Genomic DNA, 27,087 nt, shown 5'->3' with positions numbered 1-27,087 from the left:
TGGCGCCTCGCTGCCGCGCCTCCTGTGGCCATGGCCGGCGGGCAGCCCTGCCTGGGACCGAGTGGATTTCGACGCACCTTCTTTCGTTGGCCAAGGTCCTGCCTTAGTAACAAGTCTGCTCCCACTTTCACTTTTGTCCTTCCGGTCATCACAGGCAGCTAACACGCATTAGATGGAACTAAATAAAATTGCCGTTCTGCTAGGCCAAAGACACTTGAATATTGGCAAAGGTATGGTTCAACCCGAAGCAAGCAGATAAAGCACGTAGCATCATGCCAGGCACCGACTAAGTAACCCATCTCATTCACTCTGTTGGGGTATGATTCCTGGTTTCCTGGTGAAGGAAACTTGCCCAAGGACTCACAGGCCCCAGACGGCAGAGCCAGAAAGAAGCTTGTCTCCTGCCTGGAGCGCCCTCTCTTCTGATGATGCCAGCTTGCTGCTTGCCCTCAGGCAGAGAAAGAGGCCAGCCCCTCTGCCCTGCCCCCTCGTGGAGCTCCTGGAAGCTTGGACCCCCTTCTAGAAGCCTCCTGACACCTCATTCCCCCTGCCTTAGGCTTATATCTCAGGGAACCAACCTCTTGGGGAAGACAGAAACAAAACTGCTGCCCTGGAGGCTGGGTCCGAGCTAGCCCAGGAGTGGAAGGGGTGAGCCGTTGCCCATATAAGGACACGTTTACCACTCCATGTAGAGGCCCCCCACCTCTCCCTGCTGCCATCTTCCTCCCCCATCCGTCTTTGGGGGCACAACCAGGCCAGCAATGGACTCCAGCCCTGGGGTCCAGATCTAGAAATGGAGTTCAATTTCATCACCAACTGATTAAAATAGAAAATACAAGCTGCGCTTAGACTTATATTACTATTATTTTTGTCCCCTGGGCATCCATGCAAGCAAAAGCTGGTTCTGATTAAGCACATGGTCCTTCCAGCCCACTCCTCGCTGCCGTTCTCATGGAGGGCTAGTGGCTTGTGGTGTGTGCACAGCCCCCGTGGGGCGGGAGGACTGCCGAGGGAAGAGGGGGCGAGTCTCACCCCTGGTGGGGGGGCTCCAAGTCTAGGGGTATGCCTGGCTTGAAAGGGAAACTTGAGTCCCTTTCCTCATGGTCAGATGGAAAGATAAAGTGCACAGAACTTCTAAAAACAAAGCTCAGAACACATGACAGTAGTGTACTCACACGTCAGCGTCAAGCCAGCACTCAGAAGCTGAGGACAGATGCGGAGGCGGGCAACACGCAGCGTGCGCGTAGGGGCTGGTCAGGCAGGGCATTTTGAAGGTGGAGAATTTTAAAGCAGATTCGGAGGAAGGTGAGGAAACGTGGTAAACAGGAGGGGTGAATTCGTAGGTAAATGATCATTTTTCTCCTTTTCCGAGCACCACTCTCTCCTTTGAGTTTTTTAACACTGTGCTGTAGAGGAAATAAGTGTTATTTCCTTTGTGCAGATGTGGAAATAGAGACCCAGAGGGGTTGAAATGATTTGCTCATGATCCCAAGATTGCTGATGACAAAGCCAAAGCTAGAACCCTCCTCTCTGGGGTCTGTACTCTAAGGGTGCTTGGAAGCGAAGGCCGACACAACCCTGCGAGGAGAGAAGGGGTCCCAGTCTCTGTGTCCCTTCTTTAGGGACCCGGGAGCACCAGGTCTCTCATCCTTTGCTGGCTTTTGCCTCCAGTTATGCATCAGTTAAAACAAGAACAACAACCCTGATCCTTCTTTATCTCCCTCCTGTGATGTCCCAGAACTCACCAGAAGAAAGACAGGCAAAGAGAGTATCCAAGCCGAGGAGCACAGAACTCTCTATGCATACTTGGCTCTCTCCTCCTCTTCCTTAAAAAGGGGGAAAACAAACACATTTTGGGGTGCAGCTTTCTGTAAATTGTCATTGGTGCCTGTCAGGTCTTGAAGGGAGGGCCTTAAACAAGGGAACCACAGACTCATGCCCTGGTGTATGGCACCCTGATCCCCAGACATCAAGGGAAGCACTGGTCGGCATTCCTGTCTCTTAGACTAGTCCCCGAGACCTCCCCGGGCCCCACCCCCACCTCTAGACACGCAGGCACATATACACACATGTACACACACAGCCTGAGGAGAGAGACGGGGAGTGACATATTAAAATCATCTGTGGAGCTTCTGGATCCTATTGACACCCAGGCCCCTAACCAGACCAATTAAACCAGGATCTGGGGAGTGAGAGACCTAGATACATGTGCTGCTAATGGGCAGCCCATGTTGAGCACCGCAGAGGTTGACAGACATGTACTGAGGATTTTTCTGTAGCTGAGAATGACCATTAGGCCTGGGGTAAATACCCATGTGAGGAAGGGAAGTCAGCCCCATCCCCCCCCATGGGACTTCCTGCTCCTCCATCCATATGCACATGGGACCCGGTGTATGGCCGGCCCGCTGAGGGGACCGGCCACAGGCAGTGTCAGCTAAGGAAGGCAGGGACCCCGGACTCACCGTTGGGGCTCCTTTTGCTCTAACAGAAGGTGGCAGAAGGATAACAGTGAGGAATGGAGGCAGGGAAGGGGGCCAGGTTATCAAGTGCTGCTGAAAAGGCCTTCTTCCAGCTGTGCTTCCTCAGGACCGTTCCCTGTCATACACTGTGAGGAAGCTCTTCTTCAGGCCGACCCTTCATCATTCCTGCAGTGACCTGTGTACAGCTTTCGGCTGACTTCCCTAGGAGATCGTCTCCACGGCCCTGAAGGCCTGTGTGCCTGGAGCTGCCGCTGAGCCTGGACAGTGCCTGCACGAGGCCTCGGCCCTGGGTGACCCAGCTAGAACTGGGAGTGGGCAGGCTTCAGGTGGGGAAGGAAGCCGGACTCTTTGTCGGGGGATTCACATGGGCAGATCCACCATCTGAAGCAGGAAAGAGAGGCAAATGCCATCCAGAAGGAGCAATGCATCCAGATGGGAGCATCAGGAGTCCATGTGCTGGGAAAGGGTTCATCCCCAGGCCCTAGTTCTGTGCAACCTGTGTCCACCCCGCAAAGCCCCAGGAGCTGGCCTGGGAGAGGGCATGTATTAGCAGCTAGGACTGCCCCGTCTAGGAGTCAGGACAGCAAGATGTCTCTTCCTCCCCAGCCAAGCCACAGGAATGCGGCCCAAGCTTTGGCTGGAAAGTCCCACCCCCTCCTTCCTCCCTCTGAGCTTCCTCTCGTCAGGAGCAGGAAAGGGAATGGCAGGAAGGGGCTCAGAGGGGGAGGCTCCCTCCCAGCACATCCCTGAAGAGAGTTCCTTGTGGGGAAAATGCTCCTGGGGAAAATGCTGGAGCATAGTGATAGCTGTTTAACCAGCTGCTTCTTATCCAAGTTCCTGGCTGGTTTCCCCAATACTTCCTGAAGCCCAGTCTCCTCGGGGCCCAGTAAGGCCTTTTATGCCCAGCCCAGTATGATGTTTTTCTGCTGCCCCAACAAGGGAGAGTTTCCCCAGGGCTTGTCCACGCTTGGCATTAATATGGATGAGGGAATATGAAGGAGAGGCTTGAAGAGTTGTACACCCACCCATGTCCCATTTCAGGTCTACCCAGAAGGCTCTGCAGGGTTTCATGGGGTTTACTTTGAGGAGGGGTGCAGAAGCTCCCATAACGGGCCCAAGGCTTCATCCAGGGGTTGGGAGAGGCAGGCCGGCTGTCTGCTCCGAGGCCTTCATCTGGTCTGGAGGTCTGTCAGTGGCCACGTGTAGAAGGCAGTCTGAGAAATCAGAAGGTGCAGGCCCCTTTCAGGCCATGAGCCAAGGGCAAGGGCCTTGTCCTCTCCTTCTTCTGTATGAGAGACCGCTCTATACAGAGCAGGCTTTGGGAAATGCAGAGCGGTTAGCCCAAGTGAGTGAATGCCCAGTGAAGGGAAAAAGATGGGAGAGAGGTAAGCAGAGGGCACCGACTCTCCTCCAGCCCTGCCAGTGATGGGATTCCTGGCAGCACGTGCCTGCCGTAGAGGGGAACGTGTTAACTAGCTCCCAGGACAGCCTGTCCATCCATCTTGCCTGGGCGACTGTGCTCTCTCCACCTGATTTATAAGGCGCAGTGGAGTGGACGCTCCTTCTTTGGTGCTGCTGTGGAGGAAGGTGCCCAGTGGCAGGCGCCGTCTGCCCAGCAGGCACTGAGGGCCCCCAGAGTGGAATGGGGAGCGGGACGGGGTGGCGGGGCTCTAATTTTGGTCGGGGTGGGAATTTTTTATTGAGATGCCTCCTCGGCTCATTTCCCTGGGCAGCAGCCCACTGATGTTCGTGGTTACCTGTTCTGTTCCAGATGCTCCCACCAAGGACAATGCCAAGGCCCCAGAGATGAAAGCCCGGAGGCCCAAGAGCTCTCTTCCTCCTGTGCTAGGAACAGAGAGTAAGTACTTGTTCAGCTCCTCTAGGCAAGCCCAGCACTGGGGGAGCATCAGAGCCCCAGCCCCCTCGCCTGCACCCCGGCGAGCCCTGGGAAGTCCCGGTGCCCGGGCCAGCGGCCACGTGACCCTGCCCACCTCTCCCCGCCTCCACACGTCCACGTGCACTCGCCACCACACTCAGGCCTTCTGTACTTCTCACCCAGTCTCCTCCTCCCGATTCCTCCCAGGTGAGTCTTTCCTGCCGGTAGACCTTTCCAAGCTCAGATCTTACCACTCCTGGCTGCAGTCCCAGACAAGGGAGCCTCACACACATCACCGTCCCGGCACACCCGCCACACTTGTACACGCACATTCGGACGTCGGCCTGGCCCTTCTTTCCAAGCCCGCCCCCAGCTCCTCACTCCTATCTTAGACTTAAGCCAGACTGGGCTCCCCAGTGTGCACTGGAAATGCCGTGTCCCTTCCAGCATGCCTCAGCTCTGGGAGCACCTCCCCACGTGAGACAGACTCCCTCCGAAAGGCCACCTCATTGCTTTCAAAGTGACCCTGGCCTCGCGCACACTCACAGAGCACTTAGCAGCGCCCTGCTGCCCCGTGTCTGGTGATGTGGCTGGGGCTTGCTGTTCTGTAGGGTGAGGGCTGCCGCTAGGCCTTGCTCATAGAAGGGCCTTATGGAGTCTCCTAGAATTGGGTTGCTACTGTGGTATAAATAGCCACTCAGGGAAGGAGCTTCTCCAGTGACTCTCCAGGACAGTCTCCCTCTTCCTGGGTCTCACCTGGAGGACCAGGGCCCACTGAGCTATCAGGCACAGCACGCAGGGCCCACAAAAATATCTAATCTCTTATAGAAGTAGAAGAAAAACTAAACTTTCAGGTCAAAGAAAAATGTTTTAACTCATAACGTTAATATATTTATCTTTATACCAGGGCAGCTGTAAAATATAATTTGTATGTGTGTATGTATGTATGTGTATATACATATATATCATTTTTTTTCTTCTTTTTTAAAATGGAGGAAGGGGTTCATGAAGGCGAAGGTGCGTAGAGACCACAACAGTCATAGTGCGGTCCTGGCTTCCCCTATTGATTAATTATTGGTCTCATTTTATTAAAACTCTGCTTTGAAACCCCAGTTTTAACAGAGGGTATGGAGTGGCTTGAACATCCCCCATACACTCTATGTTTAAAAAAAAAAAAAGACAAGCTCTTAATTACCCATACTAATGGAGCAAAGTGACTGAGCTTGATTAATTAAAAGGCTGAGTCTCTTTTTCTGTGACAAGGCAGAGTTCTGTGACTTAGTTTTATTCTCTTCTTTTCAGAACTACATATTTACCTTCCTAACGATGAGCTTGGGTTCCTTGTGCACATACCAGCCAGCTGTCAGGGGGATGCTCAGCCTTCAGTATGTGGGATAGCCAAACTGGAACTGTAATGTCTAATGGATATTTAACCAAAGTGGGGAGCTCAGATGATCAGGAATGGACATTTAATAAGTTGCTGGAAATGCATAAATAATTGTAAGAAAAACCTAATAAGAATGGGTTGGTGATTTTCTTTTCCAAGAGGATTGGGCCTGTGCTCTATTTGTTACAAGAAAATGGGATCTTAGGAGAGCACCTGGGGCTTGTGACATAGGGGTCTGAGCCATCCTTCACCTCTCCTGGGAGCAGAAGCTAGAGCGCATGGAGTTTGAGCTGGGTCGTCATCAGCCTCCTGTCCTCAGCTCTGGCACATCCATTCCAGGCAGATCCTGGAGGAAGTGAGGTGTGGGGTCAAGGGGAGAGCGGTGAAGGAGAAAACAGGCTGGAGACAGTGAGCAGCCCCGAGAGCTGGGCCTTTGTGCTGGAGGAGGGAAGGCTGTGGGAAAGGCCAATCAAGTTGTCATCGTCCAATTCTGGGATGGGAACTCTCAACCCTGCTGCATATTATATTCACCTGGGGAGCTTCTGAAACCTCTTCTGCTGGGACACCCCAGCTCAGTTAAATCAGAATCTCTGAGGGTAGGATCCAGGCTTCAGTATTTGTTCAAGCTTCTGGCCCATTCCAGCGTGAGGTCGGTCAGGCCTGAAGCACGGTGAGCCTGCACTGTTGGGCTGGAGAAGCAGAGGGAATCTCCTTTCCTGCCTCTGTTAAGTGTGGTGCTGCCTCAGGGCCCGTCATGCCCAGGTCCTCAGACTATCTCTGGTACCAGCCCACAGTCTCCACTCTTTAGGGAGGGAGCAAGATGCCAGAAACAGAGCTGGAAGCAAAGGTTCTTACCCCTCTGGAAGGAGTGCGGAGTGGGGCTCAGTCAGTGGTACTGCTTAGGGGAAAGGGCAGGGCTGATGGAAAGGGCTTGTCTCCCTCATAGCAAATAAACACATTCATGAGTGGATTAACTCCAGCAGACCCCACTTGTCTGTGGAAGGGGAATTTTACTCTAGCCTTTGGGTCACAGTTACAGACAGGACAGACGTCTTACACCGCCCCCCCCCCCAAAGAAATGGAAGAGTGTGTCTCCATGTACAGTAAGGACCACTTTGAATGGTCCATCCGCCCAGCCTCTCATCACCCCACCCATCACCCCCTGGACACTGAGAGCTTCAGCAGGGTGGTTCTGGTGGCCCCTCCACCTGCTTACACACCTGTGCTCAGAAACCTGTCGAATTCTCTGGATGCTTCTAGAACACCATGGAGCTTCCTTCCTGAAGGCTCCTGAGAAGGTAGCTGCTCGGAGATAGAAAATGAAGGAGGTGTCTTTTAGACCTGCACCTCCAATTCTATTCTCACTTTTTGGGATAATTTGTAGTATTTATTAATTACATATGTATGCATTCTTCCTTAAACATGCTAAAAAGTATAGAAATGTTCCAGGGACAACATGAAAGCCCTCTTTCATCTACCCTCAGTTCTACTCACCTCCTCAATTATATTCACAATTGTTTTTTTCTGAGGATTTACATATGCAGATGTAAATACATCATGCATTCTGGACACCTCTGCAGCTTGTCTTTTTCTCTTACCATAGCCATCCCTCATCCCAGACATCTCTGACCCCGTGAGAAAGCCCAGATTCTCTTGTCCCCGAGTGTTCTGGCTGTATATGTGTGTTCATTTTTTTCAAGGGCTGGGAAGTACCTAATCTAACTAGGAAATCCATCTCTCCTGCCAGTAACCGAGGGAAGGCCAAGTGTTTTTCTTGTCAAGCAGATCATAGCCAGATCCCTCCCCACACGACCTCCACACCCTCAGCTGTGTTGTTCAGTCCTGTGCGCGAGCTGTCAGGTGTGAGGGTAGATGGCACATGTCCACGCAGTGGCCTGGGAGCCCCTAGGAGTCCTGCTGAGGACCGTGAGGGGAAAGCCAAGTCCATCGGCCAACCCAGGTGGCAGGATGGGAGGAAATGGACAGAAGTACAAGCTAACGTGCCAGACCCCAAGTCACAAGTCCAGGAGCGAGGAGTGGCAGTTTGCGGTGATTTGGGAGGCGGGGAACTCTGGGCCAGGTTAGGAAGGAGAGAGGAATGTGGTGTGGTTGAAGTGGAATGGTAACATTGCTGAAACACTGGAGAAAGGAACTGCACAGATGCCAGAAGGAATGTTGTGAGCACCCCTCCCTCCCCGCACCGACCCAGGTGCTCACTTAGCACCTGCCCAGCCCCCGTGCAGCAGGCGTCCCGTCAGGTGCTCAGGCTCTGTCACTTCAGGCAGGTCTCACTCAGCTGAGCTACGAGTAGTTGGTCCCATTTTATAGAGGAGCAAAACTGAGCCTTAGAGAACTGAAGTGTCCTGCCTAGAGTCTGATAGCTGGTAAGATCTGGGAACTGTGAGGCCAACCCTGATCCATGTTCCTGCTGCAGAGCCCCATGCCCTGCTGGTCTCAGAGGCATACTTTGTGCTGTCCACACACATCCCCCCAACCCATGAGGGGGCAGGGGTCTGCTGCCATGGGAGCTGAAGGGACGAGGAGGGCAACCCCCACCATGCTCGCTGGGATCCTCAGACCTGTCAGGGTATTTGCCGCAAGCCTCCCAAGAGGAATTTTTTTATGACTTTATTTTGATATGATTTCAGATTTATAGAAAAATTGCAATAATAGTAGAAGGAACTCTTGTATACCCATTACTTAGATCCACCAATTATTTATGTTTTGTTCTATCATCCTAGCATTCTCTATGTATGTATTCATATAAATTTATTCACCATTCATGATATTCATACAGATATAGATATACTATGTATATATTCATATATATTCACCATGCATCATATAGATTAGATCTACATACACCATTTAGGGATAAATTAGAGACATCATGCCCTTAATCTCCAGATATGTCATTGTGTGTCTCCTAAGAACATAACCACAATGCAGTTATTAAAATCAGGACATTTAACATTAAACCCATACTACTATTTAGTGCATGGTCTATATTCAGTTTTTGTCAATTGTCCTGATTTCCTTTTAATGCTACTTTTCACCCCTCATTGGGAACTTACTGTTAGCACTCCTAGAACACTTCATCCACTCCTCCAGTCCAGAGTGGTTGTCCCCTACCTTTGGAGAAAGAACAAGAGAGAAGTGCACGGGCCCAGGGGAGAAGCATCTAAGACTCTGCCTGGGTTGAGTAGGCATGGGGAGATGGCAGCATCCTCGCTGGACCTCCAGATGCCCCTTTACTGTGCCTGGTTCTGGGGCAGTGCTCGGGCACAAGACATAGCCAGAAAAGCCACTAGGCTAGAAAGCAAGGGACAAAAGTCTTGGTTCTGCCTCTGATTGAACATGTGGACTTGGTCAAAGCCATTTGTTTCTGGGCCTGTCAGATGGGGACTATCTCCAACTGAGCCCAGGCTTTTCCAGCTCTGACATCAGTCTATTCAATGAAATGCTTTTTTTTTTTTTTTTTGAGTGATACAGTTCAGGTGGGAGGTCAGCTAACTCCCCTTCATATCATCCGATATGTGATGGGTTGAAGCTACAGTAAGTATCACTTGTTTTACCCGATAACAGAAACATCCTGATGGGAAGGAGGCTTTAAGCGGAAGGTCCAGGTCTCAGGTATTCCAGCTGGAGGGGATTGGCATGGAACATTGATGGGGCTTCAGAGCTGGTTTTAGAGAATACAGACGTGGCAATGCCAGGTGGTAACAGACTTGGGGATTCCTCCTATCAGCCTGTAGAGCTGATGGTCTTTTAGAAAAGAGATACATGAGCATAGGGCACTTTGATAACAGGGCTCGGGCAGGAACCAGGGCCTGTTCATTTCTGAAATGTCAGTGCCTGGCCTGAGGTAGGGATATAATAATCATTTGCTTTTTCAAATAGATTCATGAGTTCCCAGGCTTTAAGGGTCCCTGCCTCTATTGCACTTCTGGGATTTGGGGATGACGCAGACAGAACACCCCTTTGTACTCTGTGCGTGGCGCTGGCCTGACATTGGTCACTTTGGCCTCAGTGGCCGCGATGGGCCATCCCAGATTATGCTTTTTAGATACCTTTGCCTTGGCCTCCTGTATGTGTCTCTCTCCAAAACCAAAAGTCACGTCAACTTGAAAGCATCTTTGGATGTTCAAGGTAGTACCCAGGTTTCCTGAAAGATTCCCCCAGGATCACATCTTTCTTTTAAATATGCTCTTGAAGTCATGGGGAATGTTAAGTCACGATAGGATTCAAAGAGCTAGAAGGAAATGCTAGACAGGTTGAGATTTGGCATCAAGATTTGCTTGACACTGGGATCCTGGAAGAAAAACTGGGGTATCTCCACAAATGCCTTTGAAAGCTGGTACCAACTCCCAGTGTCTCTCTACCCGAGTGTTGCTCCGTGAGGAGGGATAATGCCTAACGTCACCCCCCACCCTGCCACGCATGGGACCCTGTGACTTCCCCCTCCTCTCCTTCCCCAGTCTTCCCCTGTCTCCCGTGATCCCGTGAAGTGGGAGGATGAGTCCTCCCCAGGGAGGACGCTGGTGCTGCCTTCCTGGCCATGCCAGGTGCCTCTTGCACAACCATCCTGGCCTCCTGTGTCCTGGGGGCTGGGGGATGAGTGTTTGCAATGACAAAGAAGAGCAGTGTTCCTCTGGAATCTTCTTGTATGACAGCCTTTCCTATGAGGGGATGTTAATTCTGGGGAAATGACCAATAATCCTCCACGGGTCTGTCTAGAAGGACATCCTGGAAGGGGCCCCGTGTGTGCCAGCAATGGGGAGGTGTTGGGGGTTGTCCCAGAGCCCTGCGTCTGCCCGAGCGCAGGGCAGTGGGATTCAGCCTTCCCTCCTCGGGTCCCCACAGCCACCCTCCTTCCCTGGCACAGCCCTGTGTGTGAGTGCACCCTCCATACTTCACCCAGCCTGAGTCACCTTCAGGAGCCTGCAGTAGAAAGTTAATGCTGATTTTGGGAATTGCAAAGGGTTTGATGTCTATTTTTAGTTAACTACCGAAAAAGGGAAATGTCCCCAGAGAAGCAGACATCCAGGGACCTCCGTGTACCCAAAGCTGTTGGTGCTACCTCCCTAATTTTCCTTTGCTTTCCATTGTCTCAGACCCTTTTGACGCTGAGAGACCCACCCTCAGGCTCTGTAAATATCTCCCAAGTGCTTGCTCAGGTCTTCTGCCCTGCTGGTTCATGGGAGAGGCCTCCTGTGCCTTCACACTGAGCAGTCTGGAAACTTCTGTGGACACTGACCTCCTCCCCCATGCCGGGGCAGAAGGAAGGCTCACCAGGCAAGGAGTCGGTCAGGGCTTGGGCAGGCCGGGGCAGAAGCAATCCGTGGGTTGCTCAGACAGGAGGCCGGCCTCCCCAGCCCTGCCCCCGGTTTCCCAGCAGGCTTCCAGGGTCAGGCTTTGATTCATGATGTTTTCACTGGGCTGCTTCACCTCTTCCAGCCTCAGTCTCCTCTTTAGAGTAGAAGGCTCAGCACCCGACAACAGCTTTGATGTAATTGGTGACAGAGCAAGGAGGCAGCTCCTTCTCATGGGAAATCGCACAGGGACTCAAGCTCCAGGGCTTTATCTCCCAGGATCAGGGTCACAGGGCTGGGGTGGAGTGTTCTGGGGCACTCCCAGCTTAACAGAGATCCCCAGGGGCTCCGCTCATTCCTTTAATAGCTTTCCAAGCATGTGCCAGGTACCATGCTGGGCACTGGGGGTACAAAAGGTGAACAAAATGGGCCCCGTTCCTGTGCCCAGGAAGCTTGCTGTGGTGTATGCGTGTTGGCCGTGGGTTTCTGCAGTTACGATGCCTCTGGTGAGTGCTGACATACGACCACCTCGGAGGGGCATGGAGCCCAGCCAGGCAGTAGTGAGGCGTGAGCTGCAGGCTGCCGGAAGAAGGTACCAGAGGCGGCAGAAGAGCTGAAGGCAGAAGGCTGGTGCTACAGAAACAGAAAGACACTGGGTGTGGGGGATAGAACAGCCCCCTCCAAAGGGTGAGGCAGGGCCCAGCAGCGTCAGCATGCCCCAGACAGCCAGGAACTGTATTTCTAGCAAATTTCCCAGGAGCTCATAATGCACACTCAATTTGGAAAACCACTGACATTGAGCATCGAGGGCCTGGGTGACTGAGTTCCCCAAGAGGGAAGAGTAAGAAAGAAGATGGGATGAGGGCTGGGGACGGATCTCGAAGGCCCTTGTAAGATGAGTTGGACTCAATCCTCAGTGGCAGTGGCTGGCATTGGAGAGGTTTAAACGGTGAACTGATGGCCTCGGAATGATGCTGTATTAGGGCGGGGACAGGGGCCCAGAGGCCGAAGAGGTGGTACAGTTGGGACTAGAATAGTGACAGTGGGGATGTGGAAAATGGCAGACCAAGGAGGTATTAAGTGGGTGGAATTGACCGATGTTAGTGACAGGAGATGGTAGGGAGGGGGCCTTGGGAGGGGCAAGCAGCAGGTTTGGGGAAAAGATCCTGGATCTGCTTTTGGACATTGGGCTTGCACTATATGCCAGGGGAGGGGACGGTCAGGTAATGGGACGTATAGGTGGGCTGAGGAGAGAGGCCTGGGCTCCAGCTAAAATGAGAGAGAGGGATAAAAAGAGGCACTCTGAGAGCAGCAGTGAGCAAAGTACCCCAAGGGCATCCAAGTTTGGGGAGCAGAGCTAGGCCAGGAAGAGTTGCTGCCTGGGGCTGACCCTCTGGGCAAAAGGACTGAGCTCCTCCTCAGAGGGACGGACCAAGGGGCAGGCAGTGGGAGGATATTAGCTGCTAGCCTGACCATGTGGCCAATAGCTGCCACGGGATTTGCAAAGATCGTTGGATTTTATTTTCCTTCTAGGATATTCCTCTCTGGCAATGGCTGGTGCAAACGTGTAAGGTGTTGGAGAAGGGAATGAGAGACACAGGGCTGACATTAATAATAAGACAATAAGATGGGTGACTGCAGAGTAGAGGAAACTAGTTAGTAACCCAAGGAGAGCTGAGAGTTTAAGCATCTGGACCAGCAAGAGTGTTACCTCCACTGAGGACTTGCACTGGGAGAAGGAGCTCCAGGAGCAGCATGAACGATGTCATGTAGGTACAGAGCTCAGCTGACACAGTGTGACATATGAATAGGTGAAGGAATGAACAGAGAAGTCCCCTGGGGATCCGTCTGGGGAAGAGGGGTGACTGGGGTGGGGGGCTGGTATTAGAGCATGCTCTCTGTACGATACCTTCTTTACAACGTAGCTTAACGCTTTACAACAAATTTTCCTTCTCCCCTTCACGTTTTGTGAGTGAGGGAACTAAAGCTCTGAAAGGCTAAGTGACATGCTTTACGTCACACAGCTCAGGGAGCGACAGGGCAGTAACTAAACCCAAGCCCAGCTCCAGAGCCCATGCCCACTGCCTTTCTGCAAGGGGACAGAGAAGAGTCTCGAGGGCCTGGATTTGGGGATGGAGCAGAGAGTGAGCTGGAGTAGAGGCAACAGGAGGCTCGGGTCCTGTTTCTACCTTGGCCACATCTGGTTTTTATGAGCCTGACGAATCACCTAGGAATCTATCTCCTTTTTCATGACCTGGAAACAATGTGAGGTGCCCTGCTGGCTGGTGTTTTGTTGGGGAAAGAACCCAATGGGGAAAAGGACGGTGAGATCGTGGTTTAGACACCACAGGCACTGAGTCCAGCTCTCTGTGAGAAACCAGGTTTTAGAATCAGGGGATTCTGCTTTCCGACCCATGAAGTATGTTCTTCTAAGCCCTGAACACAGTTAATGGATTTCAGCAGATGCTTGTATAAAATATGTATGGCAGAGGATACAGAACTTCATTAACATTTAAAACTGTCTTTACTAATAGGAACCAAACCAGCTTCAAATGCTAACCAATACAAACAGTGGAAGATGCAAATGTATAGAACAAATATAAAATTTTGGCCCTCGATCCATTTAACGGTGACACAAGAAGATAGAGACTAGTTCAGGCTCTACTTCTAGCCATGTAGGTTTACCGGGGCTGCCAAGAATAGCGTAGAGTGGGACTTTGGGGTCATGTGATTTCATGCTGTGCTGCCATCGTCCTCCTTGTTTGCTCTTGGCCCACCATTCCAGGCCTGTCGCGCTCCTTCCCAGCCTCCAGAGCCCATCCACAGCTGCGTCCATCCCTACGGCTGCCACAACAAAATACCACAGACTGGGGGCTTGCACAACCGAAGTGTATTGTCTCACAGTTCTGGGGGCTGAAGTCCAAGTGCAGCGTGTTGGCATATTTGGTTGCTTCTGAGGCCTCTCTCCTTGCCTTGCAGATGGGCGCTTTATCACTGTGTCCTCACGTGGCCTTTTCTCTGTGCATGTACCCCGGTGTCTTTGTGTGTCCAAATTTTCTCTTCTTTTAAGGACACAGGTCCGTTTGGATTAGGACCCCTGCCCCATGGCTTCACCATAACTTAATTACCTCTTTAAAGCCCGTATCTCCAAATATGGTCATATTCTGAGGTACTGGGAGGCTAGAGTTTCAACATAAAAATTGTGGGGGGATGCAGCTCAGCTAGTAACAGCAACCCCACACAGCTCCTCTGAACAGATGGCTTTCGCTCTCCACGGGAGGTCAGATCCTGGCTGTGGTAGCAGCCCTTCAGCGTCTCTGGAGGGCCTGTCCCTTCCCAGCAGCCCTAGATGAAGAAGGGAGGGGCTTCGTGGCTCAGCCTCTCGTGGCTGTTCCAGAACCCATCTGGTACCCGCTTCTAAGGGCTTTCCCATGCTGTCCCATCTTGGGGCTCTCCCTCTCCTTCTGCTTTCAGACCTGTACTCCTCTCTCACCTGGGAAGAAACCTTGCTTGACATTTCTTCTTCTGTCACCCTGTTTCTCCTTGTCCCTTCAACTCCAGAACTCGTGTCAGGTTAGTTGACTCCCTACCTGTTTCCTTGAGAATCTCCTCTGAAGTGACTTCTGACCCCACCATCTCATGGAACCTGCCCTCTCACACCTTACCCCGTCACTCAGCGCTCGTCATACCTGACGCCCACTTCCCCCGGGCCCATTCTCCTCCACCCTTGCTTGCAGGAACAGTCCTCCTTCCATCTGCTGAGGTCCACAGCCCTCTCCTTCATCCCAGCGCCTCACCATGGGCATCTCCTGGGATCAGACCCTGGCCCCTTCCCATCTTTCACTGAATTCTTTCCCCCAAAGAACTGACCCATCCTCACAGTTTCCATTATGATTACGTGTTTGATTCTGGAGTCTTTCACTTCCAATCTCCGCCAGCCTCCCTCTAGAATTCTGATCCGGGGCTTCTAGCCTACAAGCGGGTTTAATTCTTTCATCTACCACATTCACTCGGACTAAGCTAAATGCCTCCTCTCTCACTCCCAAGTTCTGTGTTCTGTCACTAGGATTTTCCCCATTTATCCAAGCCAGAAATCTCTAAGGAATCTTTGTACCTCCCTTCAGCCCCTAATTGTTTTAACTTTTTTTCTGTCTCTTATTTGTGTTTTCTTTTTTGCTGCCTTTACCAAGGTTGGACCTTGATCACTTCTTTCCCAAAGGATGGCAGTAGCCTCTGAATTGGATAGCCTTGTCCCCAGGAGGTGAGGAGACCTCCAGGGGTCCTCAAGCCCAGCTGGACTGCTGTTTGCGTGAGGACTCCCTGTTCACTGTGGACAAAGACCTACCTCTCAGACTTGGGATTCTAGACCAGCACTGTGAGGACAGCGATGCTCTGTGTCTGTGCAGTATGGTAGCCACGAGCCCCGTGTGGCTATCGAGCACTTGAAACATGACTACTATGACCGAGGAACTGAATTTTTTATTTTCCTTAATTTAAATTGTCACACTGCCTTCATACCGCTGTTCTCTAATCCCAGCCCCGCACTCTGGACAGCCTCCACCAAACATCACCGTGATCCTCAACTCAAGCCACTCTCTGTTCCTGAACCATGGGGCCTTTCTGTCTCCAGTTCAGTTGTTCTGTAGCCCTGAGTTCCGTCCTGTGTCCCACCATCGATCCCTGCCTAGTCATCCCCTCAGCCCACAGTGCATGCTCTTTCTCCTTCATTTGAACAACCTAATCGTGTTGTCTGGATAAAACTTTTTTTTTTCTTTTTTTCTTTTTTTTTTTAGGTAGGCTCTACACCCAGCGTAGGGCTTGAACTTACCACCCGAGATCACGAGTCGCATGCTCTAAGGATTGAGCCAGTTAGGTGCCCCCTGGATAAAACCTTTTATTTTTTTATTTTTATTTTTATTTTAAGATTTTATTTATTTACTTGACAGAGAGAGAGAGCACAAGCAGGGGGAATGGCAGGCAGAGGGAGAGGGAGAAGCAGGCTCCCCACTGAGCAGGGAGCTCAATGCAGGGCTCAATCCCAGGACCCTGGGATCATGACCTGAGCCGAAGGCAGATAGATGCTTAACCGACTGAGCCACCCAGGCACCCTTGGATAAAACCTTTTAAAAAAACTTTCTATTTAACTTTTATTTTGAAATAATCTCAGACTTAAAGTTGCAAAAATAGTACAAATAATTCTTGTATACGCTTTGCTCTGATTCCTTAAATATCAGCATTTTACCATGTTTGCTTTATCATATATTTTTTCTCCCTCGCTTTTTCCCTTTCTCCTTCCCTCTACCTCTCTACACACACATATGCACATATATACATATTTGTACATATAATTTTTATGAGTAGTTTGAAAGTAAGTTGCACACATGGTATCCTCAACACTCAAATACTTCAGTGTATATTTCCTAAAAACAAGGACAGTCCTTTATAAAAACCACAGTTTGGTGATCAAAACATGAAATTAACATTGATACAATACTATCATCTAATTTATTGACCTTATGCAAATTTTGCCAGTTGTCCTATCAATATCCTTTATGACAAAAGGAAAAAAAAAAAGCCTTTCCTGTGGGCCACACGCCTTGACATTTAAGCCCTTGAGGACAAGCTCTGATTTCTTACATGTGTGTGGTTTTCCTCTCAGTTCCCAGGTTAGGGATGTGTGCTGACTGGCATTTGCCGGGCACACAGCATGCCCTCAGTAAGTTTCGGTGAGATGGACAGGCGGATCGATAACGGTGACACGCCAGGGTGCATTTGGTGGAAGCGGGCCTCACCCTGGGCTTCACCACATGCCTGGTAGTCATCAGCTCTGTGATCTCAGAGATCACCTCCTCACACAGTCCTCGCGTGGCTCTCAGGTGGGTAGCCGCACTCTCCGTTTCACAGATGCACAGCTGATAATCCGCAAAGTCAGCTGACTTGCCTGTGGGCACACAGCAATGTCCAAGCCAGGACACAGGGCTGCTTCTCCGTAATCTGCAGAGGTGAAGCTTTGTGGGTGAATAATTGCTAACGTTACCACTGCTCATTCCTTCAATAAATAGTTACCAAGTGCCTCCTCTGTCCCAGGCACACTGAGTCTACAGCAGTGAGCAAAAAAGAAAAAGTCCCTGCCCTCGAAAACCTTTTGCTTTAGACATAGGGGAAGGGCAGACAGTAAATAAACAAGTAAATATATAGTTTGTTATATGGTGCTAAGTGCCATGGGGGGGGATAATAAAGTGGGGGTAAGGGAGATGAGAAGAGCTGGGGGCAGGGGGTTGCTATTTGATATAGAGTGGTTAGGGAAGATCTCATTGGTTAAGTGACTCCCATTTTTTTGTATTAAGGTATAACTTATATACAGTAAAGTTCACCCTTTCTAGGACACAGTTCTGTGAATTTTGACAGCTGCATATAGCCATGTAACTAGTGCCATAATCAAAATACGGTTCCCCCACCTTAAAACATGTCTTTGTGCCCCTTAACGGTCACGCCCTGTCCCCACCCCCCGCTAATCTGTTCTCTGCCCCTATAGTTTTGCCTTTTCCAGAATGAGGCATAGAAATAGAATTATACAGTTCATAGCCTTTTGAGTCTGGCCTCTCTTAGAGAAAGATGAGTCATTGAGATTCATCTATGTTCTGTGTATCAGTAGTTTGTTCCTTTTTCTTGATAAGTAGTATTTCATTGTATAACTATACCATAGTTCATCCATTCTCCAGTTGGGGGACAATTGGATAAATTCTAGCTTTTGGCAATCACAAATACAGCCACCATAACCATTCACATACAGATATTTGTGTGTGCATAGATTCTCATTCCACCTGGATAAATAGGTTTTGATTAAAGACCTGCAAGAAAGATGAAAACAAGCCATGAAAATCGCTGAGGGTATTTTTGGTATTCATCATATTGTTATTTAGCCAAATGAATAGGTTTGTGCTGTGAATTTGGTCTGTTTGGGTCATTTTTCTTATTTGAGTTACTTGGAGAAAGTGGAAGGAATGGAGTAGGAATAGAAGAGACCGTCTGGTGGGTTCATTCATTTATTCATTCATTCATCGATCCATTCAGCAAACACTAAAACAATGAAAGCCACTAGTCCACAGTCTGTGACCCAAAGGAAGCCTGAGACCCTTGGATCCACACCAAAGGCTAATTTTAGATGGTTTGTCTGACATAATTTCCTGTCTGAGTTTCCTGAAGTTCGGGTGAGAGAATAGTTACTGAGTGTGGAGTTATCATCGTTGAAATGGACCAACGGAGACTCAAGCATTTTTGAGTTTTTATCTCAATGGAGGCTCCAGAAACCCTTACAGAGGGCCTCCTCCCCCACCCTGAGAACTGATATTCATTCAGTTGTGAGTTTGTCTATGCAGGAGTGCAAGATCTCCTGAAAAACACATTCAAGTGAGGGCTCTGCCTGGGGCAGGGGCAGTGGGCAAGGCTCCTAGGATTTGGGAGCTTTGTGAAAAGCCAGATTGACAGAAAATAACCTGTGAATGTCTCTTTTTCAGGTGATGCAACTGTGAAAAAGAAACCCGCCCCCAAGACACCTCCGAAGGCAGGTAATTGGCCACCAGGAGCATTTGGGGGCAAGGGTCATCTGCCATGAGGGGTTTTTCCTTTGCCCAGCTAGACTGAGCACTGGTATAGGGTCCCAGGAGACCACCACTGCCCCTCCCTGATTCAAGCTCTGCATTATTCAGACCAAACTTTCCCCAAGAGCCTCTGCACAGCCTGGTACCCTACCCTCTCTCACTACTTGTCTTTTCTCCTGCTTCCCCTGTAGCGTCCCTAGCTGTAGGGACATCATACGGCATCACACAGTATGAGTGACTTTCCTATCCCTTCTGTGAAATTCTGCCTAACCCTCTGCCCTCCACGCTGCCATTTAAGGAGGTGATCCACTCTGTGCTGTCTTAATGCTGTATTCTGTATGTCCTTGTCATATAGAGCCTTGTCTGTTTCCCAGTGAAAGACATTTGAGGACGTGAACCCTATTGAACCTGTCAGCTAGGGTAACCTGATGGTTCGAAGGCAAGGTGCTGCTTAATTAATAAAGGAGTTAGGAGGGGGCACCTGGGTGGCTCAGTTGGTTAAGCATCTGCCTTCAACTCAGGTCATGATCTCAGGGTCCTGGGATCAAGCTCCCTGGGTGTCGGGCTCCCTGCTCAGCGGGGAGCCTGCTTCTCCTACATCTTCTGCTGTTCCCCCTGCTTGTGCTCTCTGGCTCTCTCTCTCTCTCTTGCTTGCTCTCTCTCTCTCTTGCTCTCTCTCTCTCTGTCAAATAAATAAATAAAATCATTTAAAAAATTAAAGGACTTAGCAGGTAGATTAAAAAATTTAGGGTAAGATGCAAATTCCAGAGCAATTGACACATGGAAAATTATGCCATGTAAATTGTGTGGGCCATTTTGGAAGAATCCAAATAAAGACATGAACCAACCTAGCAGGCCCATGAGTTTAGACATTCTGGAGCAGTGGCCGCTGTCCTCAGTGTTACCCTGAAGGCTCTAGAAGGCGAGAGAGGAACAGACCAGTGTGGACAGCAGCACTGAGTGAGATCAGTCTGTCCGAGGCTCCTTCCTCATTGCTCACTTTGTCACTTGTCCTCTCGCAGCCATGCCCCCTCAGATCATCCAGTTTCCTGAGGACCAAAAGGTGCGCGCAGGAGAGTCCGTGGAGCTGTTTGGTAAAGTGGCAGGCACCCAGCCCATCACCTGTACTTGGATGAAGTTCCGAAAGCAGGTCAGTGAGGGAGGGGAGTGGCCCGAGAATGACCCTCCCAGCCCCTGGGCCGAAGGGGATGAGAAATGCTGTCATGGCGGCAGCATCATTTTGATCAGCCAGGCCTTAGAAATGGGAGGGGAGGGCCCTCTCCCACCTGTCCCCACCCCCCACATCTGAGTTGTTAATAACCTTTGCTTCTGAATCTACCATTAATACCTGCTTTACAGACCATCTGTGTGACAGAGAACAGTATGAAGGAAAAAAAGGAAACCACGCATGCCCCCCACCTGATTTTGATATTTTAGTCCAGAATTCTACTCAGAGTCAGGAAAATAGAACCAGTGACCTAAAGGACCTCTCAGACCCTGTGAGCCTTCTGTGATTCTGGGCTAGCCCACTGAATCCTATCTGTGGTAACAACTTCAACTTACCACGTGCTGAAGGGATAAAAGTGAATCCGAGTATTTGGATACATAAATTGTACATTAAATAGAACCTTGGCTTACTGGCCCAGAAATATACCATTTCTAATAATGATCCTATGAAAGAAATGTCTGACTTTCTGAACAACCAGCTTAAAGGGACGTGGGGAGCCCACCTGTTCCACTGAGCCCATATTGGTAATGTGTGCCTCTTACATGTGATCAACAAAGGTCCCAGACGGTGGCTGGCACTGAATCAGGAACTTTGCAGAGGATGTGAAGATTTCTTCTGAGTTCTCTGCTGTTCTGTTTCCAAACCATTCAAATTGTCCTAAGGCCCAGATGGGAGGCTAGTACCAGGGAGGAATGGAGGACTGGTCTCAAAAGATGAAGCTGAGAAGCCTGCCTTATCGTCCCAAAGGATGCTTGCTCTGTGCTCTGTCTGGCCTGGTGGTGTCTGAAGGAAGATGTAATCTCTCCCTTTTCAGAGACATTTGGCCAGGTCCCCTTTGGGGACAAAAGAACTTTCTCTGGTGATGGATATGTTCTGTATCCATTATCCAATATGGTAGCCACCACCATATGTGGCTACTAGCACTTGAAGTGTGACTAGTACAATCAATTAAATTGTAATTAATAAAAATCGTTGTAACAGCTTTGTTATATACACCATAACATTCAGACACCATAAAATTTGACCTTTTAAAGTGTACAATTCAGTGGTTTTCAATATATTCACCAGTTGTGTAACCATAACAATGATCTAATTCGGGAACATTTCCATCACCCCAAAAAGAAACCCTGGACCCATTAGCAGCCATTCCTCCCTTTTCCCCAGGCCCTGGCAACCACTAACTTACTTTCTGTCTCTATGGATTTGCCTATTCGGAGCAGTTCATATAAATGGAACCGTATAGTATGTATTCTTGTTGTAGCGTAAATCAGTACTTCATTCTTTTTATGGTCAAATAATATTCTATTGTCTGGATATGCCACAGTTTGTTTATCCGTTCATCAGTTGATGGATATTTGGTCTATTTCACTTAGTTAATTACAATTTAAGTAGCCACATGTGGCTAGCGGTTCCAGTATTAGCACAGAAGAGGTCAGAACACGCTGGGGTGGCCTTTGTAGGGGACTCTGCTCAGACATGTCTGAGATATGGGACCCTCCTCAGCTCTGGTCTGGGGCAGCAAGTGCAGACAGAGCTCATCTGCCAGGCCCTGCTCAGCACCGTCCCTGCTCACCCCAGATCTGGACCACCTCAGGGAGCCTTGGCTTTGGACGCAGGAGAGGAGGGGCCTTAAGGGGAAGCCCAGAGTCCAGAGCCCCATACCGCTTGTCCAACAGCATTCCCTAAGGGTGGGGAGTGGGGGTCGGAGCCCTTCTCCTTTCCTGGCTCAAGTCTGCAGTGCCTGCCCCACCCTCTGCCCCCAGATCCAGGAGAGCGAGCACATCAAGGTGGAGAACAGCGAGAATGGCAGCAGGCTCACCATCCTGGCCACGCGCCACGAACACTGTGGCTGCTACACTCTGGTGGTGGAGAACAAGCTGGGCAGCAGGCAGGCCCAGGTCAACCTCACTGTCGTGGGTGAGTCTGGGGACGGGGTGGCCTGGGGGTCAGAGGACACGGAAGGCAGAGGCCCCTAGCAGGACGGGGGGCCTCAGGGCTTCATCTCCCTGGAGCCTACTCCTTCGGCACCCTGCCCACAGCCTCTCACGCTCCCGTGTGCCCTCTCCCTGCCCCCTCTCTCTGGCAGGGCTTCATGCTTCTGGAGAAGCCCAGACCCTGCCGCCCAGCCTACAGTGTTTTCCTGTTCCTACGAATCCCCTCCTGGCTTCTCTCTTTCAAGCCTTTGGAAACCCTGAGCTGCACTACTCCAGACCCATTCTTCCGGCACCTTCGCTCCCTGTCCCTGGGGTCCACTCCCTTCCCTCTCCCCCACCACTCAGTCCCCTTGCCAATCCTCGCCTTCAACTAGTGCTGCCTTCCACTGCCCTGCTCCTGCGCCTGGTTCTGGGGGCACCGCGGGCAGAAGATCACGACCCGCAGACTCAGTGCTGGGCTCTGCCGGTGTCCAGGTGGAGGCGTCAGTCAGCTCAGTGTCCTCCCTGAGTCTCTGTGATCGCTTGTCACCCTGCAGGCCCTGGCCTCTGGCTTCCCTGAGAAGTCGGAGGTGGCAGGCATGAACCTGCACCACTTCGTGCCCCGCACCTACAGGTGTCTGCATATCTGTGCCCCCCTCTCTCGTCTTCACCTCTCTGCTTCTCCCATAAATGTTGCCAGGGCTCTGTCATCCCAGCCAAATGCACAGGAGTGTGTACGCCTGCAATATCCCATCTTGCTCTGCCTGCCCCACCATCTCTCTCTTGCCGTCTTCATGGCCATGCCCCCTGAAGGTGGCCAGTCTCCACTTTGATTCGGCTTCCTCGCCTCCCTGTGGCCTCCCTCCCCCCCCCATGAGTCTGCTGGGACCACCCTTTGGAGGTCACTGTGACCTCCCAGTCCTACATCCACTCCTTTTTCTCACCTCCTGCAGTATGGAGTTGAGTCTCTCTCCAGACTGATTTTCAAGTTCACTTTTTCCTCTCCATCCCAGTCACTGTTTTTCATGCCCTGGTGGACTCTCTCCTGAAATGTCAAAATACCTTGCTAACTGGTCCCACACTGTGGGTTGTGCTCAGCTCCTTGAGCCCTGACATGGCAGGTGCTCAGGACAGCAAAGGAACAGCAGAGGAAGGAGTGGGCAGATGGATAGCAGGCCATGTCTCTGCGCATCTGTGGGCCGTCAGAGGTTGTGTGTGTGAAGGCCTTTGGCCTGATGGTTACTGATCTGATCGCCTTTCTTTTTCTGCTTTAGATCAGGAGTTTTAAATCTGGGAAGGCCAGTGTGCTAACAGGTCAGGGAACAGGTTTCTCATCTATAAAAAGGCAGGAGACAACTTTTTCTCACTCTTTCTCTCTTTGATGACTCCGGATGTTCATTTCAATAATTCTCCCCCAGGAGTCAAGAACATTTGGGGGCTTGGCTCTAGTGACCCAGTTTGCCTACACATTTAGACGTGTACCTGAACTATTGATTCGGCCCTAAGGGCCCCCCCCCCGCCGGCAAGCATCGGCTTCCAGTTTTCCTTGGTGTTCTCTTATCTGCCCCAGCTTGGGGAACCTGGGGGTCACCTCCTTTGAACTGCTTTTCTGCGACCAGTGCCCCCGCCCCCACTCTGGCTGGCCCCCCGCAGTGCCACCAGCTCCCCTCCCCCAGCACCACCGCGGGGCTGCAGTTCTGGCCTTTTATGGTTTCGTTTCTCATTCTCCTCGGCCAGTGCTGACAGGGCCATTGGCGTGGCTGCCCGCCAGCTGGCAGGAGCAGCATGTTAAATGCCGTCCTGGGAGGGGAATGGAATGGAGGGGAACGGGCTTTCTGTCTGTCTCCCCCTCATAGAGCTAAGAATAGAATTGCTCAATAAAAGGAGGACTTGCATTGATGGATCCGGCAAAGCCACATTCATTCAGAGCCCATGGATTTAGCATTAGTCCAAAGTAAACCTGGATTAGGCCCAGATTTACCTGCCTGTTGTCTCTAGGGGGCATCTGTGCATGATCTGATCAGGGCTTATTAAGTAGATGTCAAATACAAACGGGATGAGATAGGAATTGTTCGGGCTTCTCCAGGCAGTTTTCAAGCACTTTGGAAGCATCCGTTTGCAGGCCAGCTAAATAAGGCCGAATTAACACAACTTCTGCTGGTTAGCAGTAAACCTCTCTTCTTGTCTGTCGTTTCAAATACCATTTTCTTTTCATCTAGGCTATGACTCCTATTTTTAAAATGGTAATAAAAAGTAGCCTTTCACTGGGTTAGTTTGAATGAGCAATGTTTAACTATTTTAAAGGCTTACGGTTTAAAGGGCAGCACAGGAGTCTGTGATGTTCTGAGAGCCTCAGCCGACACCAGCCCTTCCCGCTCTGGGGGGGGGGGAGGGGGGGAGGGAGGGGCCCCAGAGAGCAGCTAACCCAGATGCATTCCTTCCAGTAACTTGTCCAGCAGGAGAAAAACAGGTCACTTTGCATAGCTTTAAAGGACAAAAACAAAGTGGAGAGAATCTCCAAATACCCAGTAATCCCCAGCTACTATCTGAGCTTGGAACTCCCAGGATTTCTAAAGGCAGGAGATTTCCCTTTGTGATGCTTGGCGTGGGTTTAAGCAAGATGCTTCTTGATCTTATTCTGCCTGATAGCCTGTAAAAAAGCAGGCCCCTGGAACAGGGCTCTGGAGATGTTTTGGAGGCTCCTTTTGGCTCTGGCACTGGCTAGCTGGGTATTCTTAGCAAGCAAAGTGCCTTAGCTTTCAAGGGCCAGGATCATCCAGGTAGATGACCCTGGGGGGGGGGGGGGGGCGTCTCACACCCGCTGCCCTTCTCTAAAAGCTGCCCTGAGCTTAGATAGCAAGCACTGGCTTCCAGTTTTCCTTGGTGTTGAGGCGCAGTGAAGGGAGGTCCAGGTGGGCCACAGATACGACACACAGCACGTGAGACCTCCAGTGAGAGGTAGTAGAGAGGAGATCCTCCATTTTCCCAGAACTGAACAGAAAATCCTGGGGCTGGTGCCATCAGAGACTTTTCCCTTAGACTCAGCGCTTCCCATTGTGACAGTCAAGTCTCCAGGGAGCCATGGGAGAATTCCAAGGCAGCATGGAGCTTAGGATTCTAGACACTGAGTCCGCTTTGCCTTCACCAGGCCATGCCCAGGGTCCCCGTCCCAGCCCAAGTGCCTCTGTGTCCTTAGTGTGGAGGGGAGGCTCACAGGCCCCTGTTCTGAGGATGTTTGTTCTGTTCCGAGGGTTTCGGTCCCTGGCTGGCGCAGCCTCTGTGTGAGGCTCTTGTCAGTGGAAGAGTAGACCTACCCTAAGGGCAGGCCTGGGGGTGGGCGCTTCCAGGCCCCTAGACTTAGACTTGAACCTTGTCTGAACTCCTCAATTTGGAATCAAATTCCTTGAAAGCACTGAAGCTTCGCTAGGAATTATAAAGTCCCCCACCCCAAATTTTGCATCTTCTCTTGTGCTACAGGGCGTGACATATATCATATGTCAGTCTTTCTGACCCTTTCAGCCAAGAGACATCTGGGACAGGGTAGGGTACAAATAGCACCTCTTTTGCAATACCCATTTCTCAACGTTAGCTTCACCGACACAGAGGGGAGAAAAATCAGTCTGTGGGGTGTATGTGCGTTTGTCTTATAAACCTACATGACTCTAAATGTGTCCGATGAGACACTTCCCAGGCAGTTTTCCTGGGGGGAGCAGTGAGTCTGTCTTCCATCCCTCTTTAGGCTTTTTTAACTTCCTTAGCCGGGTCTTGAGAGGACTTGAAGCACTTGCCTCCACGAGAGTTGAGAGTAATAAACATCTTAGCCAACACCAGAAATATTTCTAAAAAGACCAATACATCTTTCAGAACAAATAGTTTTTCTAAGAGAACACTTTAAACAACCAGCGAAAGTGAGTCCATCCCAGGAGGACTCCAGAGTGACTGCCAATGGTGAAAAGTAGCTCTGTCACAATCCCAGAAACACTCCACGCGAGGCCCAGGCTGGGATTGTGCGGGGATGGGCGGGCGGTCTCGGGACAAGGTGTCCTCAGCCGGGAGGGAGAAGCCGCGGGGCCTGGGGGAGGGGTGAGAACAAATACGTGTGTGCGTGCGTGTGTGTGAGTGTGGGTACACACGTACACAAGCCAACGGAATGTTTTTTTCCTCCCCTGTTTGCACAAAGTCATTTGCAAGAATTCTCTGGCTTTCCAGCCTTGCCGAAGGGAGGGAGAGTAGGAGTCAAGTACTTCACCTGGGTTTGCTTCTTTGGGTGCTTACAAAACCCCTACAAGGTAGATGCATATTAGCACCATTGTCCCAATAAAAAGACGAACTGGAAGTTTGGAAATCTTGGAAGTTAAGGAATTCGCTTGAGGTCACATAGCTTATAAAATGACATAGCTTGAAAAGCATGGTTTTAATTGCTAGTTTGGGGAACTCTACACCTCAGACTGCCTTGGGGGGTGCGAGATGGAGGTTACTGAATACTGGTATCTGTAGCGAAATCAACCACCTCTAAAAACAAAATCTGAAAAACAGGAGAATTTTGTTCAGAGGAGCGACCGACAAAATCAGCAAAACCCGATCGCCCCACTAAAATCTAGGCTAGCGTGATTTGCCTTGAAGCCGGCAGCGTTATTGGCCTGACGAGGGAGGCAGCCAGCCAAAGGGGCTGCTTCTCGCTTGTGTCCTCCACTCATTTTCCAGCCCTTAGTCAGGGGTGGTTGTGATTTGCTGCTGCGGTTTGCTTTTGAAATTCTTTCTCATTTTATCCTGGTCCTATGGGGATAAAAGAGGTAGGGTAGAAGTAATGTTTTACATATTATAAAGTGAGAAATAAACTCCTGCAATAATGATAGTAATGACTATGCACACCAGCCACTTTTCTAGGAACTTCTCACAGCAGCCTTGTGATCCAATTGCTAGTGTTATCCACATTGCTTACAGACAAGGAAACTGAGGCACAGAGAGGTTAACAAGTAGTGAAGGGAGACAGAGCCGTGTTCAAACCCAGATCTGTCTGACTTCAGAGCTCACTGTGCTATTCTGCCTCTCCGTGGGGCAGGCGTTCCCCAAGTCCCAGAGAAAGTGGAGACTGACCCTCGTTATGTCACAGGCCACTGGCCTAGGGCCTGACAGACACACACGCACACATTAAATTCTCTCTCAAAACATATTTTTGATGGGAAGCAGTCCACGCCTTCTGGGCAGCTTCCTAGATCTGTTTACTCAGAGAAATATGTTTAGGACTGAGGCGAAGTACAGGAAATCATGACTTGTAGGCTGGAAAACT

The 27,087-nt window shown here is 50.5% G+C and overlaps 1 protein-coding gene across 6 annotated transcripts in view; it reads left to right on the top strand.

The window, feature by feature from the left end:
* Nucleotides 1-27,087, top strand: part of MYLK (myosin light chain kinase) — a 260,972-nt gene that overhangs the window by 192,855 nt on the left and 41,030 nt on the right. For all 6 annotated transcript variants that reach the window (XM_078066769.1, XM_078066774.1, XM_078066775.1 and 3 more), the window contains 4 exons: nucleotides 4,252-4,338; nucleotides 18,573-18,623; nucleotides 19,679-19,806; nucleotides 21,648-21,801. In XM_078066769.1, coding sequence (XP_077922895.1) covers nucleotides 4,252-4,338; nucleotides 18,573-18,623; nucleotides 19,679-19,806; nucleotides 21,648-21,801 — 420 coding nt within the window. The remainder of the gene's footprint in view (nucleotides 1-4,251; nucleotides 4,339-18,572; nucleotides 18,624-19,678; nucleotides 19,807-21,647; nucleotides 21,802-27,087) is intronic.

Source organism: Halichoerus grypus, chromosome 1, assembly GCF_964656455.1.
Source record: "Halichoerus grypus chromosome 1, mHalGry1.hap1.1, whole genome shotgun sequence".
Taxonomy (NCBI): Eukaryota; Metazoa; Chordata; class Mammalia; order Carnivora; family Phocidae; genus Halichoerus; species Halichoerus grypus.
This window is presented reverse-complemented; position numbering and strand designations above follow the sequence as displayed.